Here is a 19,437-nt window from a genome sequence, read left to right on the forward strand (position 1 = left end):
CAACACTGAAATTTCCCCATTGTGTGGACAAAGAAAGGCTAATCTTATCTTAAAGTGTAATAGTGTAAAAGTATTAATAAGCAACACTGCCTATAACTGACTAAATAGCAAAAGTGAAATGATAAGAGGAGAAGCCATTGTCCCAATGTAAATCCTAAAAGAAGTCTCTGACCGGGCTTCAGACTGCATCTGCTACAAGTATGAAGAGAAATATGTTTTAATCAACACCAGAGACACGTCTGAGGAAGGCAGCAGAATCTCTAAAATACAGGTCTGGATATGTCACAACATGAAGACCAAATGAACCTGATGTTTCTGTTGTACCACATCTTTAACCTTCATCCTCTGATTGTGGCTTTATCTCCACTTTAGTCCAACCACATAAAGATCACTTCACTGCAAATGAAGCAAGTAAATGACACCTCAACTTTATGACCTGAGGTTTGAATTGAGACTTGAAGGTTGGATTGAGGTTGAAGTGACTGTGAGAAATGTCATAGTGGCACAAATGTTGATGGATTGATTTGCCATTATCATTAATTATTGCAAATCAATCCATCAACATTTTAAACCAACATGGAAAGTTTAAAAGGGGTATGCAAACAATTATTTAATTTTGAATTAAATATATTGTTTGTATACCCCCCTTTTAACTTTCCATACCCAATTGACATAATGTTCTCAAAAATAATCAAACAATTAGAATTTTCCTTGTTGATGTTAAATATCATAGGTCTATGTATGCTAACCTTGTCCAAACTGCACTTAAATCATGTTTTATTATTGAATTAAATCATCTTGACTTCGAAGGCCGTTTCTTCAAAATGTATTTTTCTCCCATCGAGACATGAAGATCACCTTTAAAAGTAGAACCTACTTATACCAAACTTTCCATTAATGTATTTAGCAAGATTCTGACTGATTTAAGGATGTGTTGCTAATCTAATTTGAAGCAAAGATTAAAGTTTTAACTAAAGAAAGCCAGTGAAAAAAGTACTATCCAGTTAAAAATCCAACAGGACGAATATTATTCCTCAGATATTCCCAATAGTTCCTGTTGGCCATGTGTCAAGATGCCCTAATTTGGTAGTTTTGCTATATTTTTTAATGTGTTACTAGAAAGAGAGAACAGGAGCTTGAATAGGATATGTTTGAAATAATAAGTACCGGTTCTGTCATGAAACAAGTCAGAAACATCTTGAAACAAGTAGAATAATGCGGGTCCTTTGAGAAAATGCATCTTGAGTCAAAACTACCAAGAGTGTGGTACATATTGTGAATTCAAGTAAGTGATGACTTTGAGAAAGATTGCACAGAATAATTGGAGGCTGCTCTTTAGGAGAAAAGGGCTGTGGTTGCTCAGCTTGTGAAAATGATCATGTCTTTAAATAAGCTGCAGGTATTTGTTTCCCAGCCATTTGTTTTCCATTTTCACACTCGATTTCAAATGACATTATTTTAAATGTATTTGAAAGACAATTAGAGACAGAAGGCTATGTTTATTGATGTATAAACAAAAGAACAAATTCAAATCCAATGAGTCCAGGTACTGTGTATTTTGTCGGGAAATGAGTTCTCTGCATTTGACCCGTTCTTCATCCCGTCCTCGCTGCTGTGGTCGGATCAGGTTATTATCATCAACACTTCTCATCATTGTTGCAGCTCTAGTTTTACACAGATCAAAGTATGTGGTGGTAGAACAAATTAAAAGCATGACGTCCAGTAATAAATACATGACTGAAATCGTTTTAGACTTAGTGATAACAGTCTGTGCAAATGTGGGGGTTGGCTCTGGAGCGCTCGTGCATAGAATTAAATAAATAAACACTCAGATAAAATTATATTAAACAAATATAGAAAGATGACAAAGGGAGAGACATATTCTTATTATAAAGAAAATATAAAATATATATTTCGAAAGAGTTTGTTTTTATACCACTTCCTGAAGGCGTATTCTCAATATTGAGCTTCAAAATATTCAACAAAAACACTCAGAAAGCTTCATCCTCTGACTCCAGATCTCTGTCTCCAGGTTTGGACAGAAGTCCCATCTCCAGAGGAGGCGTCCGCTTTAGTCTGGCCCGAACAACACTACAAAGGACAAAGGAAAATATGAACTGAGGCATAATTATATTGTCCATTCAAATGACAGTATAACGTGTTCCCTTATTTTGTATGTGAATAAAGTGGATAATGGTATTCTGATTTTTGTAAACTGTAAACTTGAATTTTCATTTTTTGCTGCTTTAAATACATTTTCAAACATTACAGTGGTATAATTAATTCATTAATCATTGGATTTATATTGCACTCAAAGCACTTAATACTGCATAATTATTTCACTCGACACATAGTGGTAGTAAACTAATGTTCTTCAAAAAGAACTATTTGGATTGAATAAGCCAACTCGAGCTGTTTATGTCGTAGACGTGGTCGTTGACACATATTCAGTTTTGTCTGATCCCAAAACCTTCACCGAGGCAGTTCCAACGTTTATGGCCTTTTATTCATTACAAAGTCTTAAAAACAATCCAAGCAGTGCTTCATTTCATATCCAAAAACATTAAATACATATCAACATAACGCCGTCACCACATAACAGTTCTGCCGGAAGTGGTCAACAATCTGTGTGCTTGTCCGTCTAGAAATCTTTCCCCAGCACCAAGGTTCCGCCTAAATACCCTTTGCTCATGAGGCCACGGCGCCACCCTGTGGCCTTTCACAAAGCAGAATACATGGATAAAACTATTAAAATTACAAACGTGTTAAAAGCATGTAAAAATGTGGTTCTTGGAAGGGGGTCTATGAGTTAAACTATGGAACAGATTAAAGGGGATTTAAAGACCGTCCAGACATTTATAAAGCACTATTCAAAACTAAGCTATTCAACTTGGGTTGAAGCAGGGTAATAATTGCTCTTGAGGTGTTATTACTAGTGTAATGTCAGGTTTAAATGATTGTTGTGTGTAACAAATAAGATTAACAATAAGACAAGATTATGTTAAATAAGGGAAAATAAGGGTTCATATATGTACTCATATTAATTAATAAGTTGCCGTTATTAAAATATCCCTTTTCTTTTTTACATAATTTCTCTTTTGTAAACTGTATATTGAAAGCATATGTTTGAAATAAACTAAACAAACTACAGCAATTCAATAATTAGAAAAAGCTCTCGTGCACTTTTAAGGTTAAGTTCCCCGATGTCCAGTGGGCGGCACTATAAGTTTCCTCAAATAACCAGCGTCTTTCTCTTTATCATCAAATTCAGAACATGAAAAATATTCATGAAGCAATATTAATAATGTGGATTCAACACATGTATTCATCTTGTATCTTAATATTTTTGTGATTAAATACACAAAGTGAATAATATCACATTTATGAAGGCCAAGTAAAAAAAATGTTTCACACTCACACAATTGAAGTTGAAATTGTGTGAGATATTGTTTGATGTAGATGCATTAATTACAGAGATGTTAACCATAAACCTTGTAAAAGAATCTGCATTTTGACAAAACATTTAAATTCTATAGAATTCTTACCTGCTCTCAGAATCAGTATTTATCTACAATTGTTGGAATGTTTAACATCACGTGAACAAATAACCTATTAAATAGTACAGCATAATATAATGAGGATGTGAACATTGACTCTTACCAGCTGACGATGCCATAGATCAGTCCAGTGAAGAGCAGAGCAGACATCAGGTGCCAGGAGAAGCACATGACCACAAACATGACAGTGCTGTGGTCCTTCAGGTTCCACTGGGGCCCGCGGGGAGGGTACAGGACAAACCCAATCTGTATCAAAGCACTTGATTTTTATGATCAAAGAACAAAGCCAGTTAATAATAAATGAATAAATCACAATAAATACATAAATCACACTTTAACCAGTTTTAAATCTGATCTGAGGGTTAGTGAACTGAGACTAGTCCAGATCTAAAGTAATCTTCATTGATTTACCTATAACAAGCAAAACATCAGGATTCTACTAAGAGTATGGCATCATTTCCTGTTTCAGTACCTGCCAGAACCAGGTCCCTTGGACGATGGTCAGAGCCGATCGCAGCAGTTCAAGAATGACATTTCCTCGGTGGAAAACCTCCAGAAACGCAATAAGAGCTTGTCCGAAAATAACATAAAGCAAAAGCTGATGCACTGTGATGTCAAGCATTGTTCTGCCATGAAGATGGTAGAGGAAAAGAAATCCTACAGAAGGAGACACAATTGAAACAAGTTATACAGTCATATTACAGATGTTCTAATCAGCTAATTAACAGACAAACTTGAGACATCACATTAGTCAGGACTAATGTGATGGTACTTCCTGGTTCTAGTCAGGACTAATGTGATGGTACTTCCTGGTTCTAGTCAGGACTAATGTGATGTACTTCCTGGTTCTAGTCAGGACTAATGTGATGGTACTTCCTGGTTCTAGTCAGGACTAATGTGATGTACTTCCTGGTTCTAGTCAGGACTAATGTGATGTACTTCCTAGTTCCTGGACAGTGAGCGGCCGTTACAGTCTTTACACTCGGGGTCATATTTTGCCCCCGGACTTCGTATTAACGGGAGCCTTTTCCAGGTCACTCTTCTGCTTCCTTCTCATACCTGACGCTGGCATAAAGAGGCTGAACTTGGCCACTGGAGGCTGGAGTGGGATGTACCAGTCCATATATGGTGATAGTGTTTCATCCAATAACAACTGAGGCAATCAAAAGCATCACTGAGTGCACAATGTTTGCTGCCATAACTCATACAGGCAATGAAAGAAGTGAGCAATAATATTGTGTGATTTTCCATTTTTCAATTTGTTCTCAGAATTGAAAAGATAAAAAAAAAATTACAAAAAATAATAAATGAATAAAAATAAAATATTGAAATACAGCCTTGGAGCATTGTTTCTTTATTTAATTTACCATTATTTATTATAGTTTTGTCCACTTCAGTCTTCTAAACCAGGTCCAAAACCCAGCGGCGCTGAGCACAGAATACGGAGCAGTCCGCACACATCTCTGCTAATAAACTCACTTATGATCAATAAAGGAGGGCGGAGCCAAGGGAGTGCAGACCCCCAGACTGTGACGATGACCCTCCCAATGCCACGCCTCTGAGCCCTCGGTCATTCTTTTGTCCCCCAGTGTGGAGAGTTCACAGGCAGGTGGAGAAGTGCGGGTTCTGTCACCTCACATTTTGGCATGATCACACTTCTTGTTTAGAATTTCACGCTCTGCGTTGATAGCAATTGCGCTGACGGAAAATTAGACAATTAGTTCCTCAATGCCCAAGTTAACGCTAAGACTGGGGGCCAAATATGGCCCTATAGCTTTGATATTGGCAATGTTCTTCAGATGATAAAAAGCTTGATTTGATGTGGCTGCGAAGCTTTAAGTCTCAGTCTGTTATTTTCCCATTTTTTATGATTTGTAGGTTTTAGAATGAGAGACTAGAGGCGACTGCTAATGCTGCTCTGTGTTTCTGTGACAAAGACGAGGATTTCAGTCTTATCTGAGTTCAGCTGGAGAAAGTTATTTTGCCTCCACATTCCACACACTGATCTGTTGCACCAGTGGGAGGCCCTCTGGCATCAGCGGGAGGCCCTCTGACACCAGCAGGAGGCCCTCTGGCACCAGGGAGGCCCTCTGGCACCAGGGAGGCCCTCTGGCACCAGCAGGAGGCCGGTCCACACACTGATCTGTTGGATGCAGTGACAGAGTGAATTGTCCATCTTCACCTGCGACAGTGAACCATAGAACTGACTCGTCTGCATCATTGTGATTGGACACATTTTCGCTGCATGTCATGTGACCTAACGGCAGCATGTAGAGGCTGAAAAGAAGAGGTCCCAGGACTGACCCTTGGGGCACCCCACAGGTCAAGGCCATGTGGTCTGAGACACAGTTACCGAACTTAAGAAAGTATGTTATATATGTGTATATTTTGCATGTACCTTCATTAAAGAAAGCCAGACACAGCATGAGTCTGTCCAGAGGCAGAGGGGCGGCTGCAGTGGTGTGGACAATCAGAGACACTGCTCCCATCAAACCAAAAAACATGTACATCGTCGAGTGCTGCCAGTTCATCATGTCCTTCCACTGGTTTTCTGAGACATCATACAGCTGCAGCTTTGGGCCATTCGCTGCAAACTGTTCTGCTAAAATACCTACACAAACAATAGGTTAAAGTTCACCAAGTCTCCTTGCATTTGACCATTTCTTCAACACCACTGGGGGAATCTGTCAGCTTCAGTTTTCAATACCTGAAAAAAACTGTACACACAGGAAGTGATTGTCCTACTGTCTTACCAACAAAAGAAAAGAATACTATGGCAGAGTTCTCTATGATCTCCAATCGCCTTTGGGCCGCTCTGGACGGGAGGCGGGTTAATCCGTGGTTCTTGTTCCTCCGGGTCAAATGCCAAAGTGTAGACTTCACCCCCCACCATAGTCCCACAAACAAGAAGAAACTTCCGGGGAGCGCATGACCAGGAAAACTCCCCATTGGTCAGCAAATAGCCCTAAAACGTAACAGTCTAATATTAATATACACAGCATAACACATAAATGATTGAAATACATGTATCTGTATGTGATGTGAAGTGTTTTAGATGAAAGTTTAGTAGACTATAAGATACTTTATAAGGATTCTCTCAATTAATGCAACAAAATAAATTAATAAATGACCAGGTAGTCAATAAGCAAAACAAGTTGCTGGTTGATGTGCCGCAGTTGTAACACGCGCTGCAGAAAGGGCAGGGAAATGGAACCTAATTGAAGTTAATAAGTATCTTTTGAAGAAGCACTTTTGTGTCTAGACTAAGACACTTTTTGGCAACGTTAACTGTCATTCAGTGCATTTATTTTTATATTACATAGTTTAAAATAAATGTTGCTTAATTACACACGGCACAATTTTAAGTGTTGTCTTCTTCCCTTTGCATCATTGTGATCCAAAATGATGAAGGTTCTGTAGCAGTGGCGTCTTTTTTCTGAGTCTTCATGAGAGCAAAGCGCTGGCTAAAACTAAGTATTTAAAAACAAAAACTGATATAAGTGATATAATGCTTTGTATCTCTTCAACGCCTTTCAAATATGAACGACCGTGAATACAGCCAGTATTTAATATTGAGCCTAAATGCTCCTTTATGAAAGCAAAAACAATTAAAGCCGCAAGCGGCATCCAACGGCCCTCGCGGGCCGCCGGCCTTCCGACTCTGCTCTCTGCATTTTACAGAGATGGCGCTAACGCAATTGTCTAAGAACTAAGACAGCGACACATTGGACATGTACAATGCTGTTCTTAACCAGTGCAAATGAACACAAATGTCGGTCAAATGTGCAGCTCCAGCGCACAGAGACCGTGACACTTGGAATAAAAATATGGATAACTTTTGATGCTCCGCTTGTGTAGATTATTTTCCCAAAATATGAGCTTGATGGAGCTATTGCCCACAGAGGAGTTCATTAAAGTGTGAAGCATAAATGTGAACATTTCAAGGATTTGGCGTTTTTCCCATTTGTGACATATATTTGCGGCTCTACCGCACAGAGACCCTAGTACTTAAAATCAAAATATGGATAACTTTTGATGCCCCGCTTGTGTAGATGATTCTCCCCAAATATCAACTTGATCGGGTAATCGCCCTAGGAGGAGTTTGTTAAAGTGTGAAGTGTAAAAATGTGGTCATTTGAGAGATTTTGCGGTTTCCCCATAGGGATAACATGGGATGTTTCTGTCATCGCTACGGCTACGCTTTACCAAATATGACTTTGGCTCCCATACTTTTAATTTGGGGATGGCAAATGAGAATTGTGTGCAAAATGTCATGTCATTTGGAAAAACTCTTGTTTATAGGCCACTCTGAAGGCCAAATAGTCCAAATTCTGCGAAAAGTTTGCGGCTCAGCTGCACAGAGACCGTAAATGTTATCCATAAAATTTGAATAACTTTAGATGCCCCACTTGTCTAGAGGAGATACACCGATTTTGAGATCGGTGGGCCAAACGCACTAGGAGGAGTTTGTTAAAGTGTGAAGCGTAAATGTGAACATTTCAAGGATTTGGCGTTTTTCCCATTTCTGACATATATTTGCAGCTCCACGGCACAGAGACCGTACCACTTAAAATCAAAATATGGATAACTTTTGATGCCCCGTTTGTGTTGATGATTTTCCCCAAATATGAGTTTGATCGGACAATCGCCCTAGGAGGAGTTTGTTAAAGAGTGAAGCGTAAAAATGTGGTGATTTGAGCGATTTTGCGATTTTCCCATAAGGATAACATGGGATGTTTCTGTCATCGCTACGGTTACGCCGTACAAAATATGACTTTGGCTCTCATACTTGTATGATCAGGATGGAAAATTAGAATTTAGTGCAAAATGTCATGTCATTTGGAAAAAACTCTATTGTTTATAGGCCACTCTGAAGGCCAAATAGTCAGAATTCTGGGAAACGTTTGCGGCTCCGTCGCACAGAGACCGTAAAAGTTATCCTTAAAATTTGGATAACTTTAGATGCACCACTTGTCTAGAGGACGTACACCGATTTTGAGGTCGGTGGGCAAAACGCACTAGGAGGACTTCGTTAAAGTGTAAAACATAAAAATGTGGTAATTTGAGAGATTTTGTGGTTTTCCCATAGGGATAACATGGGAGGCTTCTGTCATCGCTACGACTACGTCGTAAAAATTTAGGCATTTTTGTGATTGCCTTTTGTGATCGGGACGGCAAAATAGAATTTTGGGTAAAGTTTAGACAATTTTGGTAAAACTAATTTTTGACCTTCAATGTTAATTTAAAGGTCACTCTGTAGGGGGCGCTATCGCGGCCATTTAAATTTTGTCAGCCTAAACTGGTCCAAACAAGAAAGTTTAACAACTGATTCAAATTTGGTCCTAATCGGACTCGTTTTGATCAAATGGGAGCAATTTTTAGATCTGCAATATTCCAAAATAAGTTGTCCAACTTTGCGGCTGCGCCGCACACAGACCGTAAAAGGTATCTCAAAAAATTGGATAACTTTAGATGCCCCACTTGTCCAGAGAACGTACGCCGATTTTGAAGTCGGTGGGCAAAACGCCCTAGGAGGAGTTTGTCAAAGTTTGACGTGAACAAAATGGCTAACACAGCGTGTTTTCATTTTCAAAGGAAGATGGCGGCCATAGGGTAAGTCTGGGGGCGTGGCCACAATAATATATTTTTTTTGTCCTCAAGAGAGGAATGCGTGTTCCGAATTTCGTAGCTTTACGCCAAAGTTGACCTTGGGGCGTCTCCCATAGGCGCAATGTATTTTGACTTTTGTCGGTGGCGCTGTCGCGCAATTTTTTTAGAAAAAAAAAAATGGCCCAGAAAAAACAAAATTTTTCGCCGATTCTGAATTTTGGGCAAAGTTTGGTGAGTTTTTGAGCATGTTCAGGGGGTCAAATTAGAGTTCAAAGCGATGAAGAACAAGAAAAATTAAAGCCGCAAGCGGCATCCAACGGCCCTCGCGGGCCGCCGGCCTTCCGACTCTGCGCTTTCGACTTGATAAAGATGGCGCCCTTATTGTGTGTTGAATTAAAAAAGAACTTGACAGACGGCGACACATTGGACATGGCCAATCCAGTGCAAATCAACACAAGTGTCAGTCAAATTTGCTGCTCCGCCGCACAGAGACCGTAGCACTTGGAATAAAAATATGGATAACTTTTGATGCTCCGCTTGTGTAGATGATATTTCCCAAAGTAAAGCTTGATCGAGCTATTGCCCATGGAGGAGTTTGTTAAAGTGTGAAGCGTAAATGTGAACATTTCAAAGATTTGGCGTTTTCCCATCTGTGACAGTATATTTGCGGCTCCGTCGCACAGAGACCGTAAAAGTTATCCTTAAAATTTGGATAACTTTAGATGCCCCACTTGTCTAGGGGACGTACACTGATTTTGAGGTCGGTGGGCAAAACGCACTAGGAGGAGTTCGTTAAAGTGTGAAACAGAAAAATGTGGATATTCGAGAGATTTAGCAATTTTCCCATAGGGATAACATGGGAGGTTTATGTCATCGCTACGACTACGCCGTAAAAATTAAGGCATAAGTTAGATTGGCCTTTTGCTCGGGACCCCAAAATAGAATTTTGGGCAAAGTTTAGAACATTTGTGTAAAACCAGTTTTTGTCCATCAATGTTCACTCAAAGGCAACTCTGTAGGGGGCGCTATCGCGCCCATTTCAATTTTGTCAGCCTAAACTGGTTCAAACTAGAAAGTTTAACAACTGATTCAAATTTGGTCCTAATCGGACTGGTTTTGATCAAAAGGGAGCAAATTTTAGATCTGCAATATTCCAAAATAAGTTGTCCAACTTTGCGGCTGCGCCGCACACAGACCGTAAAAGGTATCTCAAAAAATTGGATAACTTTAGATGCCCCACTTGGCCAGAGGACGTACGCCGATTTTGAAGTCGGTGGGCAAAACGCCCTAGGAGGAGTTCGTCAAAGTTTGACGTGAACAAAATGGCTAACTCAGCTTGTTTTCATTTTCAAAAGAAGATGGCGGGCATAGGGTAAGTCTGGGGGCGTGGTCACAATAATATTTTTTTTTTTGTCCTCACAAGAGGAATGCGTGTTCCGAATTTCGTAGCTCTACGACAAAGTTGACCTCGGGGCGTCTCCCATAGGCGCAATGTATTTTGACTTTTGTCGGTGGCGCTGTCGCGCCATTTTTTAACGAAAAAACAAATGGCCCAGAAAAAATCAAATTTTTCGCCGATTCTGAATTTTGGGCAAAGTTTGGTGAGTTTTTGAGCATGTTCAGGGGGTCAAATTAGAGCTCAAAAAGCAGAAGAACAAGAAAAATTAAAGCCGCAAGCGGCATCCAACGGCCCTCGCGGGCCGCCGGCCTTCCGACTCTGCGCTTTCGACTTGATAAAGATGGCGCCCTTATTGTGTGTTGAATTAAAAAAGAACTTGACAGACGGCGACACAATTGACATGGCCAATCCAGTGCAAATGAACACAAGTGTCAGTCAAATGTGCTGCTCCGCCGCACAGAGACCGTAGCACTTGGAATAAAAATATGGATAACTTTTGATGCTCCGCTTGTGTAGATGATTTTCCCCAAATATAAGCTTGATCGAGCTATTGCCCTTAGAGGAGTTTGTTAAAGTGTGAAGCGTAAATGTGAACATTTCAGAGATTTCGCTGTTTTCCCATTTCTGACATATATTTGCGGGTCGGCCACACAGAGACCGTAGCACTTAGAATCAAAATATGGATAAGTTTTGATGCCCCGCTTGTGTAGGTGATATTCTCCAAATATGAACTTGATCGGGCAATCGCCCTAGGAGGAGTTCGTTAAAGTGTGAAGCGTAAAAATGTGGTGATTTGAGCGATTCTGCGATTTTCCCATAAGGATAACATGGGATGTTTCTGTCATCGCTACGGTTACGTCGTACAAAATATGACTTTGGCTCTCATACTTTTATGATCAGGATGGCAAATTAGAATTTTGTTCAAAATATCATGTCATTTGGAAAAACTATTGTGTATAGGCCACTCTGAAGGCCAAATAGTCAGAATTCTGGGAAACGTTTGCGGCTCTGTCGCACAGAGACCGTAAAAGCTATCCTTAAAATTTGGATAACTTTAGATGCCCCACTTATCTAGAGGACGTACACCGATTTTGAGGTCGGTGGGCAAAACGCACTAGGAGGAGTTTGTTAAAGTGTGAAACAGAAAAATGTGGATATTCGAGAGATTTAGCGGTTTTCCCATAGGGACAACATGGGAGGTTTATGTCATCGCTACGACTACGCCGTAAAAATTAAGGCATTTGTCTGATTGGCTTTTTTGATCGGGACGCCAAAATAGAATTTTGGGTAAAGTTTAGAAAATTTTGGTAAAACTAATTTTTGACCTTCAATGTTAATTTAAAGGTCACTCTGTAGGGGGCGCTATCGCGCCCATTTCAATTTTGTCATCATAAACTGGTCCAAACTAGAAAGTTGAACAACTGATTCAAATTTGGTCCTAATCAGACTTGTTTTGATCAAATGGGAACAATTTTGAGATCTGCAATATCCCAAAATAAGTTGTCCAACTTTGCGGCTGCGCCGCACACAGACCGTAAGAGGTATCTCAAAAAATTGGATAACTTTAGATCCCCCACTTGTCCAGAGGACGTACGCCGATTTTGAAGTCGGTGGGCAAAACGCCCTAGGAGGAGTTCGTCAAAGTTTGACGTGAACAAAATGGCTAACACAGCGTGTTTTCATTTTCAAAGGAAGATGGCGGCCATAGGGTAAGTCTGGGGGCGTGGCCACAATAATATTTTTTCAAGAGGAATGCGTGTTCCGAATTTCGTAGCTCTACGACAAAGTTGACCTCGGGGCGTCTCCCATAGGCGCAATGTATTTTGACTTTTGTCGGTGGCGCTGTCGCGCAATTTTTTTAGGAAAAAAAAAATGGCCCAGAAAAAACAAAATTTTTCGCCGATTCTGAATTTTGGGCAAAGTTTGGTGAGTTTTTGAGCATGTTCAGGGGGTCAAATTAGAGATCAAAGCGATGAAGAACAAGAAAAATAATAATAATATTTTTAGCAAAAACAATATAGCCGTTTCCACTATAACAACAAATGATACATCGTTTGAAAGCTCTAAGCCTTCCCGATGCCGTCATGGGGTGGAATCATCATTACGAGCGCTTACGCGCTTGTCACTCCCTATTCCGTCGGGATGCCCCGCCCACTCCCCATAGACTTCCATTGATTTGAGCAGATACAAGCATGACCCATGCCTGCGGCATGGATTTTCGCGTACGGGACGATGCCAGGAGGGTTTTTGGAGGAATGCAGCGCTTCGCGCTGCTGTTGTCAACAATGAGTGCGCACTAAACTCATTGTCAACAATGAGTGAATGGGCTACGCCCATTCACTCATTGTTGACTATTTCTGTCATAGCAGGAGTAAGTATGCATGATCCATGCCTTCGGCATGGGCTAGTTCACTGTACTTGCCAGGGGCGACGGGGTACCAAACATGCGGGCTGCGCCCGCATGTTTGGTCAGACAGTTGCAACGCTGCCTTCAGGCCCTCCGCCCTGCTGGGGCTCGGGCCTAAATATAGCCGCAAGCGGCAATGATCGGCCCTCGCCACGCCGCCGCCACACCGCCGCCACGCCGCAAGAGGAGGGGGCGCTAACGCGCCCCAATTGTCCTTTTATTACGCCTACTGCTGAATCTGTGACGCTGTCACATCTTCTCCCCTTTGTTTTACCATCAAAAAGCTATTTTATTTTGAATTCTTGGCAAAATGTGCGGCTTTGCCGCACAGACACCGTGACTCTTTGAATGAAAATGTGGATAACTTTTGATGGTCCTGAAGATGAGTCTCACCAAATTTCAGGTTAATAGGGCTAACGCCCTAAGAGGAGTTTGTGAAAGTCTAAAGTGTAAACATGTTCTGGCGATTTCCCCATTGGAATAACATGAAAGGTTTCGGTCATCGTTACGGCAACGCCATAACAATTATGACATGGGTCTCATTGACTTTTTTGATGGGGATGCCAAAATTAAGTCATTTAACCTCCATATAAAATCTGTAGGGGGCGCTGTGGCGCCAAATGAATTTATTTCACTTCAAGTAGGTTTAGGGCAAAGAGTTTAACAACTGATTCTAATTTGACGCAATTCGGACTTTATCTGCGCAAACGGCAGAAATTTTAAATATGGGAGATTTCTGAAATTCTAGCTACAGTTTGCGGCTTCGCCGCACAGAGACCGTGACAGGGTCAATGTAATTTGGATAACTTTTGATGTCCCACTCCTCAGTAGCATTTTCACCAAATTTCAGCTTTTTAGGGCCAACGCCCTGGGAGGAGTTCGTAAAAGTACGACGTTTGGAAAAACTCCGAAGTCAGGTTTAGCCATTTTTGAAGCAATATGGCCGACATTTGGTTGGGCGGACGGCGTTGCCGTAATAATATTTTTTACTTCTCTTGTCACCATCTACCTCTGCGCCAAATTTCATGATTCTACGATCAGATTTTTTTTGGGTCATTTCCCATCTCTCAATGCATTTTTGGTACATTTGGGGGCGCTGACGCCCCAATTTTTTTTATTTTAGAAAAGGGAAATAGCCAGAATGTAGAGAGGCACGATTTTTAGAGGTGTGCAAATTTTTGTGACTTTTCGTCAATGTTCACAGGGTGAAAAATAGGGGGGTTGGTCCCGAGAAGAAGAAGAAGAAGAAGAAGAAGAATATTCCTATGCGAAAACAATGTTTCCCATTTTTCAAATATCATAAACTATACATTTTCGGAAAGCGCGCGCGCTTTCCTACCTCATGGTGTGGGTCCCTGGTCACTGACGGGTACTTTCGTTAATTTTGAGTGGGCTCCGCCCACTTTGTGTTTTTGGCCCTCTATACAGTAATAATGTTCAATTTTTGCATTACATGCTTATATGCACGGAACATGCAAGAGATGGGGAACGTATTCGTGAGCTACTTAGTGCAAATGAGTGCTTCGTGGTCGTCATCTCAATGTAAAGTGCTCGTTTAGTGCGCACTTTTGCACGGGCTTCGCCCGTTTACAACGGTAATGTTCCATTTTCCTACTACTAATTAGTATGCACGGGGCGTGCATGAGTGAAGGAGTGCGTTAGTGAGTGTTTGGAAGTGGGCGAGCGCTTCGCGCTCGATTTCGTGCGCACTTTCGCAGCCGTGCTTCGCACGGCCTTACGAGATTAATAGGCCTCTCGCCAGCTTGTGGCGCTCGGGCCTAATAATATTTTCAGCAAAAACAATATAGCCGTTTCCACTATAACAACAAATTATACATCGTTTGAAAGCTCTAAGCCTTCCCGATGCCGCCATGGGGTGGAATCATCATTACGAGCGCTTACGCGCTCGTCACTCCCTATTCCGTCGGGATGCCCCGCCCACTCCCCATAGACTTCCATAGATTTGAGCAGATACAAGCATGGCCCATGCCTGCGGCATGGATTCTCGCGTACGGGACGATGCTGTTGAGTGAAATAGTCAACAATTGTTGACTATTTCTGTCATAGCAGGAGTAAGTATGCATGATCCATGCCTTCGGCATGGGCTAGTTCACTGTACTTGCCAGGGGCGACGGGGCACCAAACATGCGGGCTGCGCCCGCATGTTTGGTCAGACAGTTGCAACGCTGCCTACGGCAGCGTTGCGGGAGCAATAGGCCCTCCGCCCTGCTGGGGCTCGGGCCTAAAAACCAGGACATCAATAGTGATTTAGTGTAAGATGTATGACTAAACTCTTTTGTTATGTAGATGAAGTACAATTTCCTGCCTAGAGACAAAAGCGAGAGCCCTATTTTTATACCAGGGACACACGGTGCACAGCAAATATGACATGTTTTACGCTGATGTTGGTTGAACTGGCTGGTCTAAAGCCCTCTCCATCTGAAGGGAAACACTGGAGTCTCCATGGTAATGTCTCCTGATGCCTCAAGTGCGACTGAAAGAGCCTCTTTTTAACCCCCAAAACCAACAACATCTGTGCAGCAGTTACACTCAAACAAGTGTAATATCCTCTTTTGTCCTGAAGACATTCAAGTGACCAATGTGGCTTGTTCTCACCATAACAGAAGCATTTGAAACATATTTGTTGTTTTGAGTAAGATAGGTAGAAAAATATGGTTGAATCCTGTTAATTGGACAAAAGTCCATGCAACAATTGATATATTTTATACCTATTTAAGATTAAAAAAATATTAAGTTTTTTAACCAAAAATGTAAAAGGGAGCAGCATAAAGGAAAATACTAAATGAATAAGGCCTAAACCTATTATAACCCGAAAATCATGGTTCTGCTGCTAAAAAACACCCGACGGAAGTCAGAAGTCAACTTTGAATGCTGAAGAAGTGGATAAACACTTACCTTGTCCAAATGTGTTGGAGAAAATAAAGTTCCTAGAAGTAGATGGAGTTCTCTCAATCAAAGCATCACATGAGTTTAAAAAGATTGAATCTTCCCTTTTGCTTTTATCAAAGCCTCAGTAAATATCCGCTGTGCTCGAGCCTCTGTCTCTGCGCCTCAAGTCTTTCACAAGCCGCTCTCCCTCTCTCTCCTTCTCTCTCTCTCTCTCTCTCTCTTCATTTTCCATCGAAGTTTGGACTTTCCTTAAAACGATCCTATTGGTCAAGAGACAACAGTTGCGTCACTTAGAAGTGCTGTGATTGGCTAAAACATCTGTCAATCATCTATGTCCACGTGTGCACTCCGCCCCCTTCAGGAGGATACGGAGGAAACCGCTACTTTCCTCTGTCGCGCCGCGGCTCTGTAGACACTCCCATTTTGCTCTGTCCCAGCCCCATGTCCCTTCCTCCAGCCCCATGTCCCTTCCTCCAGCCCCATGTCCCTTCCTCCAGCCCTATGTCCCCAGCCCCATGTCCCTTCCTCCAGCCCCATGTCCCAGCCCCATGTCCCAGCCCCATGTCCCTTCCTCCAGCCCCATGTCCCTTCCTCCAGCCCCATGTCCCTTCCTCCAGCCCTATGTCCCCAGCCCCATGTCCCTTCCTCCAGCCCTATGTCCCCAGCCCCATGTCCCTTCCTCCAGCCCTATGTCCCCAGCCCCATGTCCCTTCCTCCAGCCCCATGTCCCAGCCCCATGTCCCAGCCCCATGTCCCTTCCTCCAGCCCCATGTCCCTTCCTCCAGCCCCATGTCCCAGCCCCATGTCCCTTCCTCCAGCCCTATGTCCCCAGCCCCATGTCCCTTCCTCCAGCCCTATGTCCCCAGCCCCATGTCCCTTCCTCCAGCCCCATGTCCCAGCCCCATGTCCCAGCCCCATGTCCCTTCCTCCAGCCCCATGTCCCAGCCCCATGTCCCCAGCCCCATGTCCCAGCCCCATGTCCCCAGCCCCATGTCCCAGCCCCATGTCCCTTCCTCCAGCCCCATGTCCCAGCCCCATGTCCCCAGCCCCATGTCCCAGCCCCATGTCCCTTCCTCCAGCCCCATGTCCCAGCCCCATGTCCCTTCCTCCAGCCCCATGTCCCAGCCCCATGTCCCTTCCTCCAGCCCCATGTCCCAGCCCCATGTCCCAGCTCAGACGTATTCAAAGCAGGACCAGAACAGGACTCTGAGCAGGTAGACCCAACGGAAGGCTCCTGCGCGCCTCCGCGCGTGACACTTTGAGCTTTACCAGGTTTTAAAACATGACCGCGGTCAACTTTTTATTAGAGTCAAATAAACTGTCAAACATTGTAGGGAATTTAAACCGTTGAACTTGTAGATAAAAGGAGTATATTTCTGTCATAAACGGAAGGATGGAGGCCAAATGCAAATCTGTCCTGTTAATCTTTAACACCACCACTGCCACATGAGGCTACAGTTCTGACTTCTGGGGTCCATGCTCCTGGGGTCCATGCTTCTGGGGTCCATGCTGGGGTCCATCCTCCTGGGGTCCATGCTCCTGGGGTCCATGCTTCTGGGGTCCATGCTGGGGTCCATCCTCCTGGGGTCCATGCTCCTGGGGTCCATGCTCCTGGGGTCCATGCTTCTGGGGTCCATGCTCCTGGGGTCCATGCTTCTGGGGCCATGCTTCTGGGGTCCATGCTTCTGGGGTCCATGCTCCTGGGGTCCATGCTTCTGGGGTCCATGCTCCTGGGGTCCATGCTTCTGGGGTCCATGCTCCTGGGGTCCATGCTCCTGGGGTCCATCCTCTTGGGGTCCATGCTGGGGTCCATGCTCCTGGGGTCCATGCTGGGGTCCATCCTCCTGGGGTCCATGCTCCTGGGGTCAATGCTGGGGTCCATGCTCCTGGGGTCCATGCTCCTGGGGTCCATGCTCCTGGGGTCCATGCTTCTGGGGTCCATGCTTCTGGGGTCCATGCTGGGGTCCATGCTCCTGGGGTCCATGCTGGGGTCCATGCTCCTGGGGTCCATGCTCTTGGGGTCCATGCTCCTGGGGTCCATGCTTCTGGGGTCCATGCTCCTGGGGTCCATGCTCCTGGGGTCCATGCTGGGGTCCATCCTCCTGGGGTCCATGCTCCTGGGGTCCATGCTTCTGGGGTCCATGCTTCTGGGGTCCATGCTGGGGTCCATGCTCCTGGGGTCCATGCTCCTGGGGTCCATGCTCCTGGGGTCCATGCTGGGGTCCATCCTCCTGGGGTCCATGCTCCTGGGGTCCATGCTCCTGGGGTCCATGCTCCTGGGGTCCATGCTTCTGGGGTCCATGCTCCTGGGGTCCATGCTCCTGGGGTCCATGCTCCTGGGGTCCATGCTGGGGTCCATGCTCCTGGGGTCCATGCTCCTGGGGTCCATGCTTCTGGGGTCCATGCTCCTGGGGTCCATGCTCCTGGGGTCCATGCTCCTGGGGTCCATGCTGGGGTCCATGCTCCTGGGGTCCATGCTCCTGGGGTCCATGCTGGGGTCCATGCTGGGGTCCATGCTCCTGGGGTCCATGCTCCTGGGGTCCATGCTCCTGGGGTCCATGCTCCTGGGGTCCATGCTTCTGGGGTCCATGCTCCTGGGGTCCATGCTCCTGGGGTCCATGCTCCTGGGGTCCATGCTTCTGGGGTCCATGCTCCTGGGGTCCATGCTCCTGGGGTCCATGCTCCTGGGGTCCATGCTGGGGTCCATGCTTCTGGGGTCCATGCTCCTGGGGTCCATGCTGGGGTCCATGCTGGGGTCCATGCTCCTGGGGTCCATGCTCCTGGGGTCCATGCTCCTGGGGTCCATGCTTCTGGGGTCCATGCTTCTGGGGTCCATGCTTCTGGGGTCCATGCTCCTGGGGTCCATGCTCCTGGGGTCCATGCTCCTGGGGTCCATCCTCTTGGGGTCCATGCTGGGGTCCATGCTCCTGGGGTCCATGCTGGGGTCCATCCTCCTGGGGTCCATGCTCCTGGGGTCAATGCTGGGGTCCATGCTCCTGGGGTCCATGCTCCTGGGGTCCATGCTTCTGGGGTCCATGCTCCTGGGGTCCATGCTGGGGTCCATGCTCCTGGGGTCCATGCTCCTGGGGTCCATGCTCCTGGGGTCCATGCTTCTGGGGTCCATGCTCCTGGGGTCCATGCTCCTGGAGTCCATGCTGGGGTCCATGCTCCTGGGGTCAATGCTGGGGTCCATGCTCCTGGGGTCCATGCTCCTGGGGTCCATGCTCCTGGGGTCCATGCTTCTGGGGTCCATGCTTCTGGGGTCCATGCTGGGGTCCATGCTCCTGGGGTCCATGCTGGGGTCCATGCTCCTGGGGTCCATGCTCCTGGGGTCCATGCTCCTGGGGTCCATGCTTCTGGGGTCCATGCTCCTGGGGTCCATGCTCCTGGGGTCCATGCTCCTGGGGTCCATGCTCCTGGGGTCCATGCTGGGGTCCATGCTTCTGGGGTCCATGCTCCTGGGGTCCATGCTCCTGGGGTCCATGCTCCTGGGGTCCATGCTCCTGGGGTCCATGCTGGGGTCCATGCTCCTGGGGTCCATGCTCCTGGGGTCC

The 19,437-nt window shown here is 44.8% G+C and overlaps 1 protein-coding gene across 1 annotated transcript; it reads right to left on the reverse strand.

Annotated features, from left to right (window-relative positions):
• Nucleotides 1-1,479: 1,479 nt before the first annotated feature.
• Nucleotides 1,480-15,979, reverse strand: tmem45a (transmembrane protein 45a). The gene is made up of 6 exons (XM_072438426.1): nucleotides 15,890-15,979; nucleotides 6,311-6,522; nucleotides 5,956-6,168; nucleotides 4,030-4,214; nucleotides 3,661-3,803; nucleotides 1,480-2,091 (listed from the first exon to the last, which is right to left on the reverse strand). Exons 2-6 carry the CDS (start codon nucleotides 6,504-6,506, stop codon nucleotides 1,992-1,994), a joined length of 837 nt encoding a protein of 278 aa, XP_072294527.1. The 5' UTR covers nucleotides 6,507-6,522; nucleotides 15,890-15,979; the 3' UTR covers nucleotides 1,480-1,991.
• Between the last annotated feature and the right edge of the window lie 3,458 nt (nucleotides 15,980-19,437).

This window comes from Eucyclogobius newberryi, unplaced genomic scaffold (genome assembly GCF_026437365.1).
Source record: "Eucyclogobius newberryi isolate DKJ021-1_F unplaced genomic scaffold, fEucNew1.0.hap1 SCAF_9, whole genome shotgun sequence".
Classification (NCBI taxonomy): Eukaryota; Metazoa; Chordata; class Actinopteri; order Gobiiformes; family Gobiidae; genus Eucyclogobius; species Eucyclogobius newberryi.